The sequence below is a fragment of the Pongo pygmaeus genome, chromosome 2, assembly GCF_028885625.2.
Source record: "Pongo pygmaeus isolate AG05252 chromosome 2, NHGRI_mPonPyg2-v2.0_pri, whole genome shotgun sequence".
Taxonomy (NCBI): Eukaryota; Metazoa; Chordata; class Mammalia; order Primates; family Hominidae; genus Pongo; species Pongo pygmaeus.
Genome location: NC_085930.1, coordinates 164,414,282 through 164,438,017, shown reverse-complemented (window position 1 = coordinate 164,438,017; position 23,736 = coordinate 164,414,282). Strand labels below are relative to the sequence as shown.

At 39.0% G+C, this 23,736-nt stretch overlaps 1 protein-coding gene across 5 annotated transcripts in view; it reads left to right on the top strand.

Annotated features, from left to right (window-relative positions):
* PLCH1 (phospholipase C eta 1) overlaps positions 1-23,736 on the top strand; it is a 266,633-nt gene that overhangs the window by 233,804 nt on the left and 9,093 nt on the right. For all 5 annotated transcript variants that reach the window (XM_063661314.1, XM_063661316.1, XM_063661313.1 and 2 more), the window contains 8 exons: positions 3,809-3,970; positions 8,228-8,299; positions 12,064-12,155; positions 15,426-15,523; positions 18,337-18,516; positions 18,606-18,713; positions 20,046-20,170; positions 22,030-22,114. In XM_063661314.1, the coding sequence (XP_063517384.1) occupies positions 3,809-3,970; positions 8,228-8,299; positions 12,064-12,155; positions 15,426-15,523; positions 18,337-18,516; positions 18,606-18,713; positions 20,046-20,170; positions 22,030-22,114 (922 nt within the window). The remainder of the gene's footprint in view (positions 1-3,808; positions 3,971-8,227; positions 8,300-12,063; positions 12,156-15,425; positions 15,524-18,336; positions 18,517-18,605; positions 18,714-20,045; positions 20,171-22,029; positions 22,115-23,736) is intronic.

The following is a 23,736-nucleotide window of genomic DNA, read 5'->3' as shown; positions in this document are numbered from 1 at the left end:
AGAGACATGGAGTTCTTTTCTTGGATTTGCTTCTAACCTTAAGTGAAATTGTTTTTCCCAGAGGGATTGTGATGATGTATTTCCCTGGTTCCATGATAGAAATAATGACATTTTAAAATATGAACCTGTACATGGTTACTTTGACTCAAGAATTTCTCTTTTCTCTTTTTCTGTAACAATATAAGAGGGATGGCTGTTGCATTGTATGGAAAAATAACCACAGTCTTGAATGGGAAGTCTTAGGAGGTTCAAGCTGCAATTCAGCCATTTTCATAGGCATGTGTGTTTGGTTGAGTGGCTGAACCTTTCTGCCTGTGTCATTATGAGAAAAAATTGGCTAGCCCTAGTGTTTGCCTTAAACAGGGTTCAGCAGCTTAAATGAAGTATCTTTACATGACAGTGCTTTGGGAGCCTTAGTACAATACACTCTCCCCCTTATTTGTGGGTTTGCTTCTTGCAGTCAATCATGGCCCAAAATATTGATTGAAAAATTCTATAAATAAACAATTTGTAAGTTGTGAATTGTGCACCATTCTGAGAAGTGTAATGAAATCTTGCGCTGTCTACTCCACCCCACCTGGGATGTGAATCATCCCTTTGTCCAGTGTATCCACCCATTACTATGTGGGAAAAAACATAGCATACATAGGGGTCAGGACTATCCACGGTTTTCAGCATCCAATGAGGATTTTTTGATGTATCTCCCATGCATAAAGGGGGACTACTGTGTACAATCTTAAGTTGCTTTTTCTGTATTTCCCTGTGGCTCTTTTCTCCTTGCTCATATGATTACTGGTTCTTTTGATACTTTTTGTTTTCTCCATGCTTTTCCTCATGTTGAAATGCTGTCCCCCTACTCTTTGCCAGATGATCAGTTCTTAGTCATTACAGTGGGTTCATTTGTGGCCACTGAAAGATAGGTTCAAGTCTTAATCCATGGTACCTATGTATGTGAGCTTATTTGGAAAAAGGGTCTTTGCAGATGTAATTAAGTTAAGGACTTCAAGATAATATAATCCTGGGTTAACCACGTGGGCCCTAAATCCAGTGACAAGTGTCCTCATAAGAAGAGAAGACACAAACAGATGGGTGAGACATGCATGAAAAGACCATAGAAAGACAGAGGCAGAAATTGGAGTGATGCTGCCACAAGCCAAGGAATACATGGGGTCACCATAAGCTGGAAGAGGCAAGGAAGGATCCTCCCCTAGAGCTTTCAGAGGGAGTGTAGCCCTGCCAACACCAAGATTTCATACTTTTGACCTCCAGACGTGTGAGAAAATAAGTACATTTCTATTTTTTTAAGATACCAAGTTTGTAGCAATTTGTTACATTGGTCACAGGAAACTTTATTATTATTTTTTAGAGACAGGGCTTCGCTCTGTGGCTCAGGCTGGAGTGAAGTGGCATGATCATGGCTCACTGCAACCTCAAACTCTTGGGCTCACGGGATCCTTCCACCTCAGCCTCCCAAGTAGCTAGGACTACAGGTGTGGGCCAACATGCCCAGCTAATTTTGTAAATTTTTGTAGAGATAGGGTCTCATTATGTTGCCCAGGCTGATATCAAACTCCTGGACTCAAGCGATCCTCCTGGTTTGGCCTCCCAAAGTGCTGGGATTACAGACATGAGCCATGGCACCTGGCCAAGTCACAGGAAACTAATATACTCATCTTTTAAGGCTTGACTCAGGTTTCTTCTGCTCCTGGAATTGTCCCCCGATTCCCCAAGGCTGGACAAGTTGTGCCTCCTCTGTGTGCATATGCTACCCCTCACACCTGTCACTCTACTTGTTCCTGCTTGTGTAATTATCCAGGGATGTGTTGGCCTTCTCCATGACACTGAGGGCTGTGTGACAGTGGGGGGTATTCCTCTTTAATACTTCTCACCTGGCACAGCAGAAGCACAATACATGGGTTTTTTTTTTTTTTAATACAAAATGAGTTTTGTTCCCAAACTATCTCTCAACTTTATTAACTACCCCCAGCACATTAGCGTAGGCACTTAGTACCTGCATTGGGGCCCAGTGTGCCTGATGTTTCATCTGCAGACACACTTCCTCTTTTGGCATACGCTGCCAGATTAATATTGTTTCTAGAGTTGCTACCCAAGGACTTGTTCACTCAAAGACTCTCTTAGCAGCTCCATACCTCTTGCTTTCAAGTCCCTCCACTCTCCAAAGTTCTTTATCTGCCACTACCCTACTCCATGAACTCTAGGAAAGCTCATGTGTTCTTTGCATTTACAGAACATTCTTGATTCATGTAAATCCTTTGCTAGAACTGTGGTTGGCAGGAAAGCCCTTCTTTCCATCACTGTTGAAATCTTGGTTACAATGAGAGCCCCAATCAATTCCCACCTCTTTTGTGGGGCCTTCTCAGCCACTCAGGTAGTAATGCCGTGTTCCTTATCAGAAACTCTGTTGTATTGGTTGTCTGTGCTTTTGTAGGCATCTCTGTAGACCAGGATAGAATATTTGGGGACATGCCTTTTCTAGCGTGACAGGAGGGTGTTCCCTTCTGATGTTAAGAGCCAACTCTTTTTTCATCTTTGCATCTCCTTCTGGACCTGGAGGTCTCCAGGGAAGTGGAGTGCCTCATTAATTGGGCATGTTAAAGATGTTAATGCACATGATAGTGATACAGGGAAATTCAATAACCTATCCTGATATAGATTTTTGAAATTTTTCCTTAGGGCATTTATAATTGCTTTGTTCTTACAGGATTTTGTGAAAATGAATGCATTATTGGAAAGCTACCCATTATGCAGAGTCCACATTATAATGACCTCTTAGAAATAGATTTGCAAATGGAAGAACAGTCTTAAACTTTTGGTGAAGAATGTGAGAATTGCTCTTGTGAAGGAGTATCCCTTTCCTCCCTTTGGGTGGGTTGGTCTTCAGCAAGTGGTTGAAGAATTTAGGGAAAGGTATTGGAAACAGGGAGAGGTAGGCGCACTGGAAGAGCAGAAGAGCTGTGAAGGGAGGCTGGAGCCATTAGTTTCAAGCAGAACAAATGGCCGAAAAGCTGTGCTAAGCAGGACTTTGAGAGAATCTATGACCCATGATCACCTCAAAATTCTGTGAGTCATCATCTGGACAGGTCATAGCTCTGATATCCAAACCCCTTGAAATTCATTGTGATCTTAAAGTAATTGTAATGACAAATCATGGCTGAGGTAACAATTGGGGTTCCCCCTAACTATACAGTGGGATTGGAAATAGGAAGGAAATGTATCTCACAATAATCCTCAACTCCTGAAATTTCCATAGCATTCTTTTCTCCTCAGTGAAAAAAAGTAGTTTTATCTTAATAGCATATTTTTGTTCTAATTTACTTCCGTAGGTTTAGAAAACTTAGTTTCCAAAAACTTTCCCTGGCCTTTTATCTGTTAAAAGCATCAAATAGCATAAGCATAGTGGGAAGGGCTTTGGAGTCCTGAGTTTGAATCCTGCTTCAGTTATTTGCTAGCTATGTAACTGTGAGCAACTTACTTGATTTCTCTCTAAGCATCAGATTCTGTATCACTGAAATGGAAATGATAATAATACTTATAAGGTTCCTGAGGACTGAATGCAGCCACATGAAGAGTAGCTGGCAGGGAATTAGTTCTTAATAAATAGTAATCCTTATTATTATAGGATTTGTGGAGGAGGGAAGACTGAGGTGGTACAATGAACTTGAGCTTAATTTCTTACAAGTAATTGAGAGAAGTGAAATTATAGAAGCAATTGTGGCTTGATCAAAGAGTATATTCTAATTCAGTGTGTTTCTTAAGGAAATCATTTGTATTACTTAATTCTTTGCAGAATAATGGGACCACTGAGCATCAGGTGGAATCTTTCATAAGGAAAAAACTGGAGTCACTGTTAAAAGAATCTCAAATTCGAGATAAAGAAGATCCTGATTGTTTCACAGTGAGGGCACTACTGAAGGCCACGCATGAAGGCTTAAATGCACACCTGAAGCAGGTATCTGATTCCCTCTTGTACTTATCCTTCAACAGGAAAAAGAAAGCATCTCATACTTTGTTTCTAATCATTTATGAAATGCTCCTCCAACTTCTTCTATTTCTGTCCTCATTTTGCTTGAGAAATGAAAATCTCCTATTGCAAAATGATATGAGAAATAGTTAAAAGTGAATTGGGTGGAGGTAGAAATGACTCACATACTGCTCCACTTGGACCCTCCAGACAAAGCCCAGTGTTTCCAGACTCATCTTCCTAATGCATGCTCAGGTGAGGGAAGAAGTTCCAGCCCACTGTGTCCCTTACCCTCCCACCTCTCCACATTCATTAGATGTCTGCCTTCCCTGCTACTCACCACCTGTTTTCCAGGGCTGAGGACTCCTCAGGCAGAAGGAAAATCATATGGGGGTGACCGCCCTTGGATCCTAAGTGATCACTCTGCATTGATGGTTGCCCTCTGGACCCTATACAAGTCTAGCCATCCAACTGCCAGGCTGTTTCTCAGGCCCATTTAGTTTCTAAACGTAGAAATCCTCTTTGAAAATGGCTTCAATGATGAAGAAGATGTTGGTAAGCGGCAAATTTATTTGCAGAATGGCCTAAGGGGTGGATTTAATCCTGAGGCTCAGTGGTGTCATTGTAGCTCTATCTTTTTGCTCTACCTATCATGCCATCAGTGTCATCTCAAGTCTGGTTCTCCTGTCCATGATGGTTGCGAGATAACTTGCCAACAGCGCCATGAGTTACATGTTTCTTGGTCCATATCTGGAGAGATTGAGACAGCATATTTGCCCCAACTAACAAACGAGAGCTTTGTTAACCTAGTTCATGTGCCTACCCCCAAGCTAATCATAGTGGCCATGGGTAAGTGTCCTTCCTGAAACAGTACTTGGCCAGAGTATAGGATAATATTGGCTTGCTAATGCCAGTGAGAACTTACCTCTGAAGCTCTTGTCAAGGTTAGCTCCTCTCAAACTGCATGTTAGAGGGGCAGATGGAATACTGGGGAGACAACCAAAAGGTCAATTACAGCATTACTGCCCTTATAGTTTACCATGTAATTCTGGATTTTCTTAATAATTTCTATGAATAGTGACAATCTTCTCACTCTCCTCGCCTCCAGCCATTTATTTTCAACACCACAAGTGCCTGTAAGATCAGACTTGTTTAGCCCATCTTGATTCTGCTTCTTGTCCTTAGTGAACTCTCATTGGCTTATCTGGGCCAGTTACTTCCCTTATGCGTTTGGAGAAGTCTTTGCCCCGTCCTAGATTATTCTCATTGGAAATGCAACCATAAGGCTTGGATATTTTGGAAGAAACAAATTAAGCCCTTCTATCTTTTGCTATTCACTGAAGAGATCCTAATGACAATTTCTCCATCAGCTAAAATGGTAAGAGAACCGAAAATTTTTGAGAGGTAGTGTAGCAAAACTCATCTCCTTTTTACTTATTTTTGAGGTTTGTAACACTGCTGTGTTTTAAAAATATGGTTTTGGTTCACTGGGCAAGCAAAGGCAAGTTACTGTTGAGACAAGTCCCTCTGTGCCAGATACATATGTCGGTTTAAATCCAAAGCTGAGAATGTGCTGAGTGTGGCTCTGGGCAGCACGCCACTCCAGCTCCTACTTTTCTGGACCGTCAATCAACAGTGCAGGACTGGTTTCTACTTGTGCTGTCTTTTTCCTGCGGAGCCCTGAAGAAAAGTAAAAATGAAATTCGCCTTCAGGCTGAAAGTGCTTAGTAGTCACAGGAAATGGTTCTTAAGAGTTCTGGAATCTGCTGCTTTCTTTATATCTGAACTGCTGCTGCCTGAATAACCTTAACAAGTTCCTAAGCTCTCAGCTGCCCTGCTTAATGTCTCATTCACACCACTGCCATAGTGATAGTTCAGAAATGTGCATCTGGTCATGTCATTCTCTTGTTTTCAACCATCTCAGGGCTCCTCATAGTTTGGAGGATAAAGCTCAAATTCAGAGATAATAGCCCATAAGATCCTTCCTTTCTGTCCTGGATCCTAGCGGTGACACCCACAGAGTGTGCATGTGTAGGAGTCCACACGTGCACACTTCCACTTTCTTCATTTCCTGGTACCTTGCTCTTACCACATGGCTTTCATATTGGCTGTTTCCTTGGCCATAGTACACTTCCTGTTCCCCATTTCACATAGATAACTTGTACTCACCTTTAGGCTTCAGCTTTTGTGTCATGTCCCCTTGGAAGTTCTTAATCCTCAAATCCAGGTAGATGGTCTCCCTGTGCCATCCCACAGTGCCCTAATCTTTCCCCATTATAGTCTTATGACAGTGTGTTGTAATCTTTTGTGTCTACTATTAGACTGCAAGCCCAGTAGGGACAGAGTCTGCATCTCTCTTGTTTGCTCTTGTCGTTATATATATGCCAAGTTCCTAGGACAATGTCTTACTTAATAATTCAGTGAAAGATGTGCCGATGCTCAGGGAGAGGCCAAAGTTGGTGATAGGTATTTGTAGATATCTATTTCCTACATAAAGAGAGTGAGAATGGGATAGAAAATGTTGGAGAAGTGGAAAGAAGCCAGAGAGAGGACTTGTAGCTAGACAGAATCCTGTTTTATCACCAACAAGCTTTGTAACTTTGGGCATATAATCTGACTTGTCTGTATTTCTGCTTTCCTTTTCTGTAAAATTGGGATTTTAATTATACTTATTCCCAGGGTTGGTTACGCATAGTAAATGAGAATAGATGTAATGCTATTAGCATTATCCTTAGGGTATAGTAGGTGCCTACTAAATAGGGTGACCATATACCTCAATTTGCCTGTGACAGCCGTGCTTTATACCTGTTGTCCCAGCATAATTATTAAAAGTATCCCATTTTATTCTTAAAAGGTCCTGTTTTGGACAATAAATGGCGTAGTCCCCCTACCAATAGATGGGTTACTAGAAATAGAAAGGAACTCATGGATTAATTGGTCCATTTCACAGATTAAAAAAAAAAAAACGGACCAAGAGAAGAGGCTTGCTAAAGGAAACGTAGCTACTTGGTGGCAGAACTGGGTCTTCTAACTTGGAGAGCAGTGCTACGTGTATGACCACATCCAGCTGCCTTCTTAATTCCACAGTTTTTGAACCGTTAATGATCCGCATTAATAGATCTCCAAAAGCAATAAACATATATGAATCAGTTAACAGTTACCTAACATCAATCGCCTTGTAAACCCCTCACCATTACTCCTCCAGCATTTTTTGAACTGCTCTTTCCCCAACCAGTTCTTGGACTCCACCCAACCTCTTCCTACCCCTACTTGCATCTTTGATTAGCATCTATGGACATATACAGATGCCCCTCCCAACCTTTTGGCTTTAACTGTTTTTGCTCACCCACATGTATTCCATTTATGTGGTTACCTGTTTCTTCTCTGTTTAGCTGGAGTCTTGGTCAGGTAGGGCCTACTGGTCTCTCCTTATACCATGTTGTTAGTAATGAACCACCTAACATATTTTTAAGGATGACAAATGAATAAGAGTTTAAACCCTCTTAGCAGGTGGCCTTTCTGTTAGCTAATGAGACATAGGCTCCAGGAAAGAGAGTTGGCCCAGTATCTCTAACTGGAAAATTAACCTATGTGAGGAAAAATTCAGAGGCTACAATACCTCTTTCCAGTGCTCATCACAGAGGGAATTATTTCAACGAACAGATAAACTTTGCTTTGTTTACTTTAAACAAACAAAAACAATCTTATTATCTCATAGATATCCTTGGATTTTATTTATTTATAATGTTTTAAAATCCCACATAGCACTGTTTAGTCAATGTGATTGACTTTCTTTATTCAACAGAATTGGCTGCTAATGACTTTTGGTCATTTGCCAAAACTGAAAATGGTAATTTCCCACCTAACTGAAAATGACTTAACCCCACTCAGAACACTTAAAAGAACACATCCTGTGCTGTGGAGAGCCTGGTGAACAGGCGCCATGAGGGCCAGCACACCTGTACACTGCTGAGAGCCCTTGACCTCAGCTTTGGGAAGGTGCAGGCAGCTGCTGCGTCCTGACTGGCATCCATCTCTCCATGCCAATATTTCCCTTTCCAAGGCAGGCAGAGCCACCTTTGTGGTAGTGGAGTGAGGAGCAGGAGGAAATGAGTGGAGTCTGCTTGTTTCTCACCTAGAGGCAAACAGAAGTGAAGAGAGGGCCCCCTTGCCATTCCACCAGAACTAAGGAAAAAGACAAAAGCAAAGAAGATAAATAGTTATATTATGCCTTTATTTATTCAGAGTCCAGATGTAAAGGAAAGTGGAAAGAAATCACATGGACGATCCCTCATGACCAACTTTGGAAAACATAAGGTATGAATTAAGAGTAATAAATATGCATAATTCAGTTAATTTAAAGATTCTGGAAGGTAACAGGAGGATATCATCATGACCTTAGAATAACTGAAGATTTCTTAAACAGCATGTCAGCAAAGGAAAAGATTGATATTTAAACTACTTTAAAAGTTAAGAACTTCTATGCATCAACAGTATCAAAAAGCAAGTTGCATACTGGGAAAGAATATTTTGAATACATATATCCAATAATATATCCAAAAAAACTGTATTTAACGTCTTAAATATACATATCCAATACATAATGGGTATGTGTTATTAAAACTGGTATGTTTTAGGATATATTCAGGATATATTCTATCCTGAATATATAAATAGCTTCTATAAATCAATAAAAAGATAGGCAACTTAATGTCTAAAAGATGGGCAAAACACTTAAACAGGCAGTTCACAAAAGAAGATATCCAAATTGCTAATAAAGAAAAGGGATTCACCCGTCAGTCATCTGGGAAACACGATTCCATATACACCCACCACAACAGGTAACATTAAAAGACGGCAAGAACCAAATGTTAGTGAGGACGAAGAACTTGAATTTTCAAACACTGCTTATGGTTGTGCACATTTGTGCAAGTACTTTGGCCCACTATTTCACAGTATCTGCTAAAGCTGCACTATGTACTATGACTTAGCAGTTCTATTGTTAGGTATATGTCAAAAGACAGAAATAGGCCAGGCGCAGTGGCTCGTACCTGTAATCCCAGCACTTTGGGAGGCCTTGGTGGGTGGATCACCTGAGGTCAGGTGTTCAAAACCAGTCTGGCCAACATGGCCAAACACTGTTTCTACTAAAAATACAAAAATTAGCCAGGTGTGGTGGTGTGCGCCTGTAATCCCAGCTACTCAGGAGGCTAAGGCATGAGAACTGCTTGAACCCAGGAGGGAGAGGTTGCAGTGAGGTGAGATTGCACCACTGCACTCGAGCCTGGGCAACAAAAGTGAAACTCCATCTATTTAAAAAAAAAAAAGACAGAAATAACAATATTTATATTGAGATTGGTAATAGTACAAAGAGGAAAAAGTACAAATGTCCATTGATAATACAATGAGTAAAAATTGTGGTGTATTCATATAAGAGAATAGTTAACAACTAAGAAAATGACAAAATTATAACTATATGCAATAATATGATCTTTATAAACATGATGTTGAGCAAAATAAACCAGACCCAAGAGAGTACATACAGTTTTATTCCATTGATATTAAATTCAAAACCAGGCAGAAGAAACCCTATAGAGTAGGCATCAGAATAGTTATTACCTTCACAGAGAAAGGAATGATAGAATTGGAGGATCAGAAGGCTTTTGGGGGACAGATAATACTCTATTTCATCATATGTGTGGATTTGTGAAAGACATCAACCTGCACACTTATGACCAGTGTACTGTCCCAACTGTATGTTACACTTCAATAAAATAGTGAAAAAAAGAGAAGTTACACTAATCTGGTGTCTTCTGGACAGATTAGCTGTTTGACATTAAAACTTACATAAGAATTCAATTATTAGATGGAGAGCTTTACATTATGCATGAGGTTTCTGCAAGGCCATTTCTTCTACTTTAAGGAATGTCATATCTAGAATTTCCTACCCGTCAGCGAGATAATTTATTAGTAGGCTAGTCAGATTAGTCATTATCACAAAATATTGAAAACAACCAAAATGTTCACCTCCAAAGGCTGTGTAAGTAATCTGTGAGTCATTCACATAATGGACAATTATGCAGCCATTAAAAGATGATCCCTTGGAAGAGCTCAACCTGTGAAACATTACATGAAAAAGTAAGATGAGAAGTAGATTCTGTGGTACGATAACCATGAAAAGATGTGTCAAAACTGTATGTCCAGAAAATATATCATTCTCCGAATGTTATCTGTCATTGGTGATTGATTTCTTATTTCTTATTTCTTATTTCTAATTTTTGCATTTTATAGTAAAAATGATTCTTAAAAAGACATTTATTATTGTATAACTCAAATTACTAACTATGTGGAATTAGAGAATATTTCATTTCTGGATTGCAACTTGTCATTACAATTAAAATAGTCTTTCAAAGTAGATGTTTTAGGGAGTACTTCACCTAATTAAAATTTATCATACCTCAAGTTATAAGAATAAATTGTTGTCCATGAGACTATAGATTATTTTAATAAATATTGACAGTATTTTAATGGAAAGTTAATGTTATGTAGATTACAGAATGACTTTCTGTGCCATTTATTTAATCATCACAACAATAATCCTTTGAAATAGATGTTCTTGCCACACTCTTTCTAAAGATCCAATAGGAAGCTAGCGAGGTTAGCAAGTTTACCAGCCTGGTGAAAGATGGAACGTGAGATCATCAAATGGTAGGGCTTCCATACCTGCAAGCTGAGGTACTCAAGGCATAAATAATGCCGAGAAGGTTCCAAACCAAACTGGCACCTCACTGTCAGTGAAATAGAGAGAAGTTGAGTGTGTTTATGCCAACAGTGTAGCTTGTTTGATTTTTGGGGGGGTTTAGGAGAAGCATGAGAAAATCTAGAAGGTGGCATGGTCCTATGGTAGTTTGGGGATGGAGACCCTTTCCCTTTCTAAGCCACATTCCTGATGTCCAGGGTTCTCTGTCTAAACATCTTACCTTTGTTTGCAGACACTGTATTTTTGATGGCAAGGTTTTCTGCAATTATTGGGGTGGTCCTTCCCCATCATTTGTATTGTTTATTTATTTATTTAGAGATGGAGTTTCGCTCTTGTTGTCCAGGCTGGACTACAAAGGTGGGATCTCGGCTCGCTGCAACCTCTACCTCCTGGGTTCAAGCGATTCTCCTGCCTCCACCTCCCAAGTAGCTGGGATTATAGGCACCTGCCACCATGCCCAGCTAATTTTTGTATTTTTACTAGAGATGAGGTTTCACCATTTTTTGGCCAGGCTGGTCTTGAACTTGTGACCTCAGGTGATCCACCCACCTCGGCCACCCAAAGTGCTGGGATTACAGGCGTGAGCCACCACGCCTGGCCCATCATTTGTATTGTTGAGGTCTGTGTTGCCTAAATACTGGGGCTATCTCCAAATTGGTGGGGATGAAATCATACCATCCCAAAAAAGTTTTATTGTGAAACAGCTAATCTGTCCAAAAGACACCAGATTAGACCTGGAGCCTTTCAGCCTGTATTCTGTGGGTAGCAATTTTTTTTCCTTCTGCTAGAAATGAAAATCGGTCAAAATCTCAAAAGGGAACTTTGATTTAGATGATCAATTGAGTACATACTGATCAAAAGCAGAAACGGTAGTTATTTATTTCTTTTAAAAGTTACTACATGTCCTTTTTTAAAAAACCAAATGTGCCTTTTACAGTTTATTAATAGTGAGCTTCCTATACAAAAGGGCATTTTGTCCCTTATAATCATTTACCTAGATACTGCAACTTTGACTCTACCCCTAGTAGAAACCTTCAAAATGCATGACTAATAAAGTATTTCTAATACATCAACTTTATGTGTCTTAGAAGTCAGTTTCTGAGCATGAAACTCTCAGTTTTGTATTAATATTTTAATATAATTATGACCTTAGATAGGCTTGTTATTAATGGTGAAGCAAGCTGAAATATTTGGTCATTTTTTTCCCTCCAAGTTATTATGCTTGTGCACACGTGCATTTTAAAGCCCAGCTCATTCTCTGCATGTTGTAAATATACTTGAGACAATGAGTTTGTTAAGTCTGTTTTGATTTTTCTGGCAGAAAACTACAAAATCACGGTCTAAATCTTACAGTACTGATGATGAGGAAGACACACAGCAGAATACTGGCAAGGAGGGTGGCCAGCTGTACAGGTAAGAAAGCATCTTCATGTTTCCTACTCACACTCCTGAGGCCCCTCCATCCTTGTCAGCTTAGTCATTTTTCTTGTACATGTCTAGAGAATTGGATCACAAGGAAAGTATTCTGTGCTGTGGAACATGTGAAGAACAGCTGGATATGAAATGATAATTTATGTAGGGAACTCAGCTCTGTGCCTGGCACATAATGAGCTCTTTATAAATGTTACCTGCAGCAGTTGTCAAGTAAAAGGTATCTTCAGAGAAGAGGGAGGGAGCACATGAACTAATACAAAGACCGTCACAAGAGACTGAAGAAGATGGATGTTAAGCCCATGTTAGGAGCCAGGCATCTGAAATCAGCCAGATTTCAAATTCTTGTTCCTCCACTTACCAACTTTAACATGGGACAAGTTTGGCTCCTCATTGTGTCTGTCCCTTAGAGTCATTGTAAGGATTAAAGGAATTAAACTAATTAGCCCCATAAGCCCTGGCCCAATTAAATAAGTATTCAAAAAAAGTTCTCTTTTGTTGTATTGCCAGTAGTATTTATGATGAGTAACATGACCATATTTTCAGAATCCAAATCATGACACATGATTCGTTACAGGAGTTCCTGGCAGTTTATTTATACCATAACTTTCACAAAGAAATATAAATTATATATATTAGATAGATATGGATACATATACACACTTTTGCCTCTATTGAAAAATGAAATTAAATGAAATTAGAAGCATAGAAGCCCTGTAGGAATAAAACTTTAGTGTTCAATTAAACTTTATATTTGAGCTCCCACATAATATGTATACATAAAATAGTAACTAATTAGAAGGGCAGAGGAGATGTATGTGGTCCCTACTCTAGGGAACAGAAAATTGAATATATAGTTACAGTAAAGGATAAAGAGAAAATAATAGGATCACCTTCTGGGAGACCTCTGCTGTGACTGTTGTCATATGTAAGTTTGAGAAAGGCATAACTCTGACACATATAGCCAGGGAAAAGGCAGTGTTTGAGGAAAGCTACAATAATCTTAATGTGTGCAAAGGAGACATCAATACAGGTATCACATGAAATCATTTTGCATGCTGCTTAGTGTCAACTATAGATTTTCCCATAATAGGTATCAGGGCCTGAGCATCTATGATGATGTCCTTTTGGGACTTCAGTAACCTAATGCACCTCTAGGATGAGGAATAAAAAGAGTTAATTTTCTGTAGAATTTCTCCATATCACGGAATGTCTTAGAGTTTTACTTATAATTTCTAGGCATGACTTCACACTGATTTATAATCATTAGCCTTCACAAAATCAGATTTTCACCAGTGGCTATAGAATTTCATAATTATATGGTAAAGAAGGAGCATGCGTTCTTTTTTCTATTGATTTTTACCACAGTAGAGTTCTCAGCAGACCATCACATTCCCCTCACTTACCCACTTTTCTCCTATAGGGGAACATCTAATTATCGAAAAGAAACCTCACAAAAGAAGATATACAAATGGCCAATAAACACATGAAAATGTGCTCAATATTATTAGACATTAAGGAGATATAAATCAAAACTACAATGAAATACCTCTTCACACTCACTAGGATACTTCAAAAAGGCAGACAATAACACGTGTTATTTCTGTTCCCTAGAGTACGGACCACGTACATCTCCTCTGCCCTTCCTAATTAGTTACTATTTTATGTATAGATATTCTGTTGGAGCTTAAATATAAAGTTTAATTGAACACTAAAGTTTAGGTTTGTTTTTGGGAGTTATGTTTCCCATAGGAGAAAAGTGTGTGTGTGAGGGGAATGTGATGGTCTGTGGAGGACTTGACTGCGATAGAGAGTGGTGGTACAATTTGTAAGGTTGCAGAGGAGATCCTAGGAGTGGTTTGTAGGAGAGAGAAAACTATTAAAATATCTAAGATAAAAACAGCACTAGATAAAGTAATGAATGTTTGTTTTAAGAAAGCTGGAGAATATAGAAAAAGTATAAAGAAGAAGTAAACATCCTTTGTAATTACATCTCTCCAATAATCACTATGGAAATTTGGCGTATTTCCCTTTATGTATATAATTCTTGTGGCCCACTACTCACTATGCAGTGTTTCTGTTCCATTTTAGCCCTGGTCTCCTCCCTGCAAAGGCCATGTAGTTCCCTGATGAACTCTGGTGTTACTCCCTAACTGGGTCACAGTGGGAATCCAGCCTTTCACAGCAGAACTCACAAATGCATGAGAAGAGGCTGTGATTCCTGGCAGAGCAGTGAATAAAACCACATTACAGTAGTCCCCATGCCATCATGAGAAATGACTCCAGTGGACGCCTGAAACCGCAGATAGTAGTGAACTCCATATGTATATTGTTTTTCTCTTTCCTTATTAAGTCAAGCATTTTCACCTTTTCACTTAAAGGAAGCACTTTGCAGCATCTCTTTGGCATATCTGAATTGCCAGCATTACTACTCCTGCACTTTAGGGCCATTATTAAGTAAAATAAGAGTTACTTGAACATAAGCACTGCAAAACCTCCACTCCACAGTCAGTCACATAAGAAGATGTCTACCCGATGACGCATACATCATGGATATGCTGGATAAAGGGATGACTCATGTCCAGAGTGGGATGGAGCAGGACCTCACAAGATTTCATCATGCTACTAAGAATGGCACACAATTTAAAACTCATGGCCGGGTGCTGTGGCTTGCGTCTGTAATCCTAGCACTTTGGGAGGCCAACGTGGGTGGATCACTTGAGGTCAGGAGTTCGAGACCAGCCTGGCCAACATGGTGAAACCCTGTCGCTACTGAAAATAAAAAAAATTAGCTGGCGTGGTGGTGCACACCTGTAGTCCCAGCTACTCGGGAGGCTGAGGCAGGAGAATCACTTGAACCTGGGAGGCAGGGGTTGCAGTGAACCAAGATTGCGCCACTGCACTACAGCTTGGGCAACAGAGAGAGACTCTGTCTCAAAAAAAGAAAAGAAATCTCATGAATTGTTTATTTCTGAAATTTCCACTTAATATTTTTAGACCATGGTTGACTATGGGCAAATGAAACTCTGGGAAGGGAAAGTGAGGATAAGGGGGGGACTACTGTAGTAGGATTTTGTGGTGGAAAGAGCACTGAACTAGGAAGCACACGTGGGTACCAATCCTGGCTCCCTTAGGACCTGGGGCAGGTATTCCCTATTAAATCATTGTCTTAAATAAAGAAAGTGGGATAACCAAGAACCCAAACCTCTTTCAACTCCAAAATGTCATGCGTCCTATGTGGGTACTTCACAGATTGGGTCGCCGAAGGAAAACCATGAAGCTCTGCCGAGAACTCTCTGATTTGGTTGTTTATACAAACTCCGTGGCCGCTCAGGACATTGTGGATGATGGTAAGGACGGAGAGTTTTCTCATTCCGCTCTGAATAAACATTCTTGACCTTTCTTTTTCAATTGTTAATGAATTTTTGTTAATCTCATTATCAACACACATTTTTGGGACTATGTAGAAACCAATTTGAGTGTCAGGAAACTCACTGCTGCTATAGTGTTGAGTTCACATGGAGGGTTCTACTGATTATTGTGGTTGCCTGATTGACCAGAGGCCAGAGAAAGTTCCCACAGGGCCGAGGAGGACTTTATTACTATACAAAGACAAGTGCCTCAGGGCAAGATCTTCCTGCAACACTTGAACTGTGAAGACCAGGCCTGGCTTGAGAACCAGGTCACAGATGGCCATTCCAAATGCGAATGACCAAAAGAAGAAATTAATTGGCTAAAATCACACCTTGAAAAGCCCTATATTTTCTCAATGAAAGTTTTGACTTTCATTTGACTTGGGTGAAAATAGCTTAATCCAGATTTAAGTTTTAACAAAAAGAGCAGAAATCTCAGTAGCATTGTCTCTGTCACTGTTTTTTACCTATCAGTTGCCACACGGAGCTGAGAAATTCTAGTCACATCTATTCATATCCTTGGTTTTCCTGCTAGTTACTCTTGTCTCCTTTATCTTCTTTCATTTAGTTACTGAATGCTTACAGAAAAAAACCTACTGTCATGTGGCTTTTCATCTAATTTTAATTTTAGTGGAACCGAAATGTAAATCAGGACCTCCAAATTTCTCAACAAGTTTTAGTGAAGGGAAAACAACATTGTGTCCTCACAAACCTCCAGGATTCTTCCCTCCCATCTCCCCCTGCCCAGCCCCCACTCCACAAATGTATCTTTTTCTATTTGCAGAAAGATTTCTTCCCTTTGGCCTTGATTCCTTCTTCAAATGGTAACAATTATACAAGATTTAAATGAATTTCACATGTGAGAGCATGAGAAACTGTAGGATTCTCAGCAACTGAGCAAACACACTCTTACAACAATTGCCCTTAGCTCAAAAATAAACTCAGGGAATGATTGCATTAAGTTAAAGGTATATTTGGTTTAGAGAATAAAAATTTCCAATAGATGGCTTGGAAAACATAATTCTATTAACTTAATGGAAATTAATCTTGAGTACTATTTAGCTCTTGAACTTCAGCTGTTTTTGTCTTTTTAATTTTTTTGCCAGCCACAAAATGAAAACTAGATAATGAATGCATGGCTTATCCTAATGTGATACAACTCAACTCTATTAATATACTAATTGACATGTGCCTAATTAGCAAGGTCGTATTAATGATATTGTGATGTGCATATTTATGTGGAGAGACAGACAAAACAGTAGTATTGATTATAGTCCTATTCCATCTGAATTAGGCTTGTCAAAAAGATATTTTCTCCTATAATGTTTAAAACATCCCTCATCAAAATCTGCAATTAAGTTCAATATTAGTATGCTTGAGATATGAAAACTGTGTTAATAGGTTATGCCAATAAAAAATATATGAACATGTATCTTTAAGGAAAGGGTCTAAACTAGAAACATCATCACATTAAAAACTGTAATCCCCTCATTTCTTTGCCACAGTTTGTATTCCTGACTCTTCTAACTCGGGAGTGTCATTGTCAGTTGGGCAGCATCTAACATCTAAGGGTGTACAATCCTGAGGACCACAGGGGCCCTGGGAAACTGTGTGTTAATAAACATGCAGAGTCTAGATATGACTCAGGCCCAGCTGGGTCAGCAAGACCATATATAGTTCAACTCTTTGGTTTCATGGACCATATCTCTCTGTCTGGGCTCAGACACACTCAGCTTATTAGGGCTGAATAAGAATGAGATTCTGGGTAACTTTGGGTCTTTTTATCTGGGCTGGTCTTTTCCAGCATGTTCAAATGACATATGGGCGGCCATTTGGGGGATAGGGTATGGGTTCTTGGTGAAGGAGTGGAAATAGTGGGGGCTTTGTAGATATGGTACAAAAGGTGGGATTGGAGACAAGAGTGGAATATTAAATGTTTGGAGCTTTACTCCATTATGACCCCCAAATTTGCAGCTTCTGTGAGTCTAGATTGACCCCTCCTGATGATTGTGCTGGCAGAAACTTTAGTACAGGCTTCATGTACTTTTACCTCCCTTTACTTTTTTCCATAGTTTATATGTGTGGCCAGGTAAATGTCTGTCCTTGTTCTTAAAACTTTTATTCCTTTATAATGCTTTTGACCTCTTTTTCTCCATTATTATTCCTTTCTCCCAAACAGGTTTTGACTTGTTTCATAGTTCTATTCAAAGCAACTTTAAAACTCAACTTTTTATTTTTATAATTGTTCATTTTCCTTTATTTTCTTGGATCCTGGATGTTACTATTAATACATGTTTTACATGTATGCCTTTTAAATGAGTGCCTTCAATGAATGTCTTCCTGTTATCAGGAAGAAGCTATCTAGTTTTATTTATCCATGGTTGTCTATATATTTGGCAAATATATTCTGTTTAAGTTATTTTTTCTACCTGTTCTTTTCATGCTAGCCAGATAGACATAAGTTAGCGGGATGATTGAATTCTTAGGGAGAACAGGGGACCCAGAAATAGACAGCTACTTGAGCAAGACACACAGCTCTGATTTGGCCTCAAAATGGCAAAAGAACCCTATGAGTGGAATTTTGTGGGTCTTTTCTGTTGAGGAGCTGCCTCTACTCTGGTTGAATCCACTCTCTAGTGCTCTGCTTTTTGCGATTGGTATAATCTGACATTATTATAAAGTCTTCTGTGCGTGGTGTTTTCTTTGCTGTAGTTCTCAACTTCCTTTTTTTCTCTATTAAAAACTGCCAGGAACCACAGGAAATGTGTTATCATTCAGTGAAACAAGAGCACATCAGGTTGTTCAGCAAAAATCAGAGCAGTTCATGATTTATAATCAAAAGCAACTCACGAGGATTTACCCCTCTGCCTACCGCATTGATTCCAGTAACTTCAACCCTCTCCCCTACTGGAACGCAGGCTGCCAGCTAGGTGTGTATTCCTTGGGAAGGAGTGGTTCTCCGTATAGTCTCACTATGCCGCCATCTTGCCTAATTCTCTCCAACTTTCAACTTGCACAGTGGCACTGAATTATCAATCTGAAGGACGAATGATGCAGTTAAACCGAGCCAAATTCAAGGCAAATGGCAATTGTGGCTATGTCCTCAAACCCCAGCAAATGTGCAAAGGTGTGTATTAATTTCATAGTCATAAATGCAGGTGTGTGTTAATTTCATAGTCTAAATGCAAGCAACCTTTATTAAGGAAGCTGTTTAGAAAGTGTGATACCCCAGAGTTTTTCAACATTTTTTTTTTCAAAAAGATAGGTTAAGGTGTTTGAATGTGAACTGTAATCTTATCACCACTACTTAATATTTGGTTAGCCATGATGTTTAGAATGTTATCTTGAGAGGTTTTGTGTGAAAGAGGGACATGGATAGCATTGGGTTATCACTTGAAATCCGGTGCCCCATATAAGCTGGAGTGCTTTTTAAGGTCTGAGCCCAATCTTTCAGAAACTATCTTAGGTAATGTGAGTCTGTTGGGAAGCTTCAATTCCACCTGAAACAATTTTATCACGCTCTTTTACTCAGTGTAGTCCTGCTGGGAAGCTTCAATTCCACCCGAAACAATTTTATCAAGCTATTTTACTCAGTGTAGTACAATTACAAAACAGTGCTAACAAAAGAGAAAGGATAGGCTGGGCATGGGGGCTGACACCTGTAATTCGAGCACTTTGTGAGGTCAAGGTGGGCGGATCACCTGAGGTCAGGAGTTCGAGACCAGCCTGGCCAACATGGTAAAACCCCGTCTCCACTGAAAATCAGAATTAGCTGGGCATAGTGATGCGTGCCTGTAGTCCCCGCTACTCGGGAAGTTGAGGTAGGAGAATCGCTGGAACCCAGGAGGCAGAGGTTGCAGTGAGCCAAGATCACACCACTGCACTCCAGCTTGGGTGACAGAGTGAGACTCCATCTCAAAAGAGACAAAACAAAAAAAGGATAATGTGTTAGATCAAACAACAATTTCTTTTGGTTCTGCTCATTAAAATTATTTTTAAAATTTCCGAATTACATTTATAACAATTGAGATAAAAAAGTTGTTGACAGGATTATCTTCAAGATTTTACGCTTTGCACGTTTTCTTGCTCTGCTGTTTACTTAATTTCAGGTCTTCTTTCTGTTTGTTATATTCACTCATATCTGAGATAGTTTAGGTTAGAAAATTATTTGAATCTGACATAACTGTTCTTCTTTTTACACTGTTGGTGTTCAAATAAAATGCTTCTCTTCCTCCATTCCACAGTTGATCATTGCATTGCAAACACTTGCTTTAAGTTGGCCCACTCCACAGGCCTTTGGCAACACGGTTTCTAGTGAAAACCACAGCTAGGCCACACTGATAGTTATGTGATCATGTAATTCAGCATTTGTTTTTGTTCGTTTGTTTGTTTACAACTTAAGCTGTGCATGCGTGTGTGTTTCTTCTTATGTTACCAACTTATACTTTACTTGGCCTAGGTACTTTCAACCCTTTCTCTGGTGACCCTCTTCCTGCCAACCCCAAAAAGCAGCTCATCCTAAAAGTTATCAGTGGACAGCAACTCCCCAAACCTCCAGACTCCATGTTTGGAGATCGAGGCGAGGTAAGTTGCCTATGACTACGTCTCTAAGTGGTTAATTATGTGATTATCTTAGTGCATTTACATTTTATCCGAAATGTCTTCAGAGATGTATGTGTGTTCATAACTGAGCACTGACCTCAGCTTATCAGACATTAACTGATTTATTGGTAAGTCACACAGTTCTTGCTGTACTGCTGTCCATCGTCTATTTTGAAGGCATGAGTGCACACAATTGAATTCACAATTTAAGGTTGACACTGGCATTGCTAAAATTGGAGTGCAAAGACAATTATATTATTAACAGAACATAGCCTAAGAGTATATCTTAACCTAGAAAGGCAATGTTCCGTTAATAATAGAACCTCACATTCCTCTCCTCCTGCAATGCTCCTCCCTGCTGCACATCAGCCACCTGCTCCTTGGCCGTGTGCTGATTCTTATTATCATCTGCTGTACCTGTGTCGTGTGATTTTAAAATGTCTTCATCTGTGGCCACAGTCTTTTTTTTCTTTCCAGAGCTCTTAGCCCATTGTTTCCATTATACCTTCTTGGCGTCTGTTTTCTCCCTACATAGCAGCTTCTCCGATGCTCATTCCCTTCCTCTCAGAGCTGATCCATTACTTCAGGTTCTTTGTCACTCCCGCCTGTTAAACCATCATTTTTGGATCTTAAGGAAGGAAATCACAGAGGTCTACAATTTGGTACTGCCATAAATGCTTTAAGAAGTCTACTTTCTCTGCTTTAGACTTTCTTAGTTCAGCTCTTTCTAGATTCTTTGGGTTTTATTCCTTCATTTTTCTTCGCCCAGAACTGGTACCAGAAAGGAGAGTCTACAGATGACCAACAAGACAAGATATTTCCTCCTAGAGGAGAGGATGGGAATTAAAGTATACGAATCAAACATGCATAGCTTGATTAATTATTATGCCACCCAGATCAAGACAGAGCATATCCAGAATCCCTAGAAGGCTCCTGTCCACCTTCCCAGTCAATATCTACCCTCCCTGCTGCCTCTCATAGCAAACACCAACCCCTATCACAACAGACAAATTTTGTCTATTCCTAAACTTTATATAAATGGATTCTTAGAGTACTCTTTTATGTCTGGCTTGCTCAACATTATGTTATATAGGAGAACTTTATTCTTTTCTCATTGTTGAGAGTATTCATTGAACACATATTTCTGACCAGGCACAGTGGCTCACATTTATAATGCCAGCACTTTGAGAGGCTGAGGTGGGCAGATTGCTTGAGCTCAGGAGTTTGAGGCCAGCCTGGACAACATGGCAAAACCCCATCTCTACAAAAAATACCAAAATTAGCCAGGTGTGGTGCGCAAGCCTATAGTCCCAGCTACTCAGGAGGCTGAGGTGGGAGGATGGCTTAAACCTGAGAGGTGGAGGCTGCCATGAGCTAAGATCATGCCACTGCACTCCAGCCAGAGCTACAGAGTAAGACCCTATGTCAAAAAACAAAATAACAAAAAACAAAAAACGTATATTCCACAATTATCCATCCTACTCATGATAGAAATTTAGGTTGTTTCCAGTGTTTGACTATTATAAATACAGCTGCTCTCAGCATTTGTGCATGGGCAAAACATCTCAGTTCTGTTGGGTATTTGCCCTGAACTAAAGTTGTAGGTTCACTGGGTAAAGTTTGTTGGCATTAATAAATACTAGCAAACAGTAATTTAATATTTTTTATACTTGTCTCATATATCCGAATCCACCACACCTAGTACCATTTATTTTTCTTACTAAGCACCTTGTAAAATCAGTTGCTGTCGAAATGTAGACATTTTGGCCAATATTCTCAGATTAATTAACATATATATAGAAATATGTTATTTGTAATAGTATTTTCTCTTTATTTAATAGATCATTGACCCTTTTGTTGAAGTTGAAATTATTGGATTGCCAGTAGATTGTTGTAAAGATCAAACCCGTGTGGTAGATGACAATGGTAAGATGGTAATCTGTGTTCACTTTTTAATGAAGATGGTCTAGAAATAGAATTTACACTAAAAAAGGTGTCTATGTAGAAGAGCAAGAAATCTCTAAAATCCGTAACTCCCATCTGAGTTTATGTTAAAAGCTTTTCAACACATAAAACTAAGTAACTGTGGAATTGATGCATGGCTTATTTTGATGGTGTTGTAATCTGGGCTCTCTAGACTTTTGCTTTTAAAGGAAATTTTTTGTCTAGTAAAAAGAGTAAATGATATTTTAAAGAATTGGTTTAAAAATTCACTGAGGAAATGCCTCCATTATATGTTTATATTGTATTTTTATGACATGCGTTTTCTCAAAGCTCTCATTTGTGAAGCCTATGTGTCTTGATAATTTCTCACTTTTTCTGGAGCATGTAAAACTCTAAAGGCAAGCACAGTATAGTCTGGTGAGTTTACTTCTTGAATATTTACATACGATTGGAGGGGCAGCATTCTTCTTATATTTTGGCCATAATATAAAGAAATTTTTCTTTACCCAAGCCTTATGTCTTTTTATTTGTAATCTTTTAAAATTTGTTTGTTCATACATTTCGCAAACATTATTGTATACCTATTTTTCCTCAATCTCTTGTAATTAATATTGTAAAATACATTTGAAGCACAATCATTAATTTGAGAAATTAGGGGTTCACAAGGAGTCCCTGAAGGAACACTACAGTTCCAGAGTAGGGCAAACCTATAACTTAGGAAAAACATGTACACAGAAAGAAACCTTCTTAAATTGCATTTTCCCACCGATGTTCGATAGATTATTCTTTCTTTTTTTAGTCTCAGAAATAATTGAGAGGTCATCACTAAGTCAACAAAAAGATCTTCTCTGATCCAAGAGAGGTATCTCAGTGATTTTTCAGCTCATAATTATTTCAGTAGCTTGAGGCTTTTTAATAGGGTTAAATGGTCGATACCTCCTAAATGCATACATTTTTAAGAACTTATTTTCATTTTTAGAAAGGAAAAAAACCAGAAACTTATGGAGTACTTGAATTTTTAACAGCTTTTACAGTTATTTCATCAGAGAGAATTTTACCAAGTAAATGTATTTTTGCATTTTAGTATTTGAGGTGAATTATATACCTTTTTAACTTATTTTTTAGTAGCTGTGAAAATATGCCATCATTCATGCAGTAAGGTCTTGCTTCGTGAGAAGCTACTGGGAATCAATAGTGCCCAGTCTAATTTGACCCTGTCACTAACTATAAGGCCTTGTGTGGCTTTGGGCATGTAATTGTCTATGAACATCAATTTTCTCAACTACAAACTGTCTTATAAATACTGATATTCCCTACTTTAAAAGATGAGTGTTACTTGTATAGTTTTTGAAAGTAATATATTTTTAAAGTCAGTAATATATATTTTTTAATCAGAAAGAAACAAAAACCAAAACCCTGCTCTACTCTAAAAACTCTAAAAATCCTCTAAAAAAAAAACTTAGAGAATTGCTATAAGAAATAAGATGATGTATGTACAATAGGAGTTGAAACCTGTGAATGCACCTTATAAAATGGTTGGTGGCGGTTATTACAGCAGTAGAATCTTTGGTGCATGAGAAGCATAATCCTGTTGGGAGAGGAAA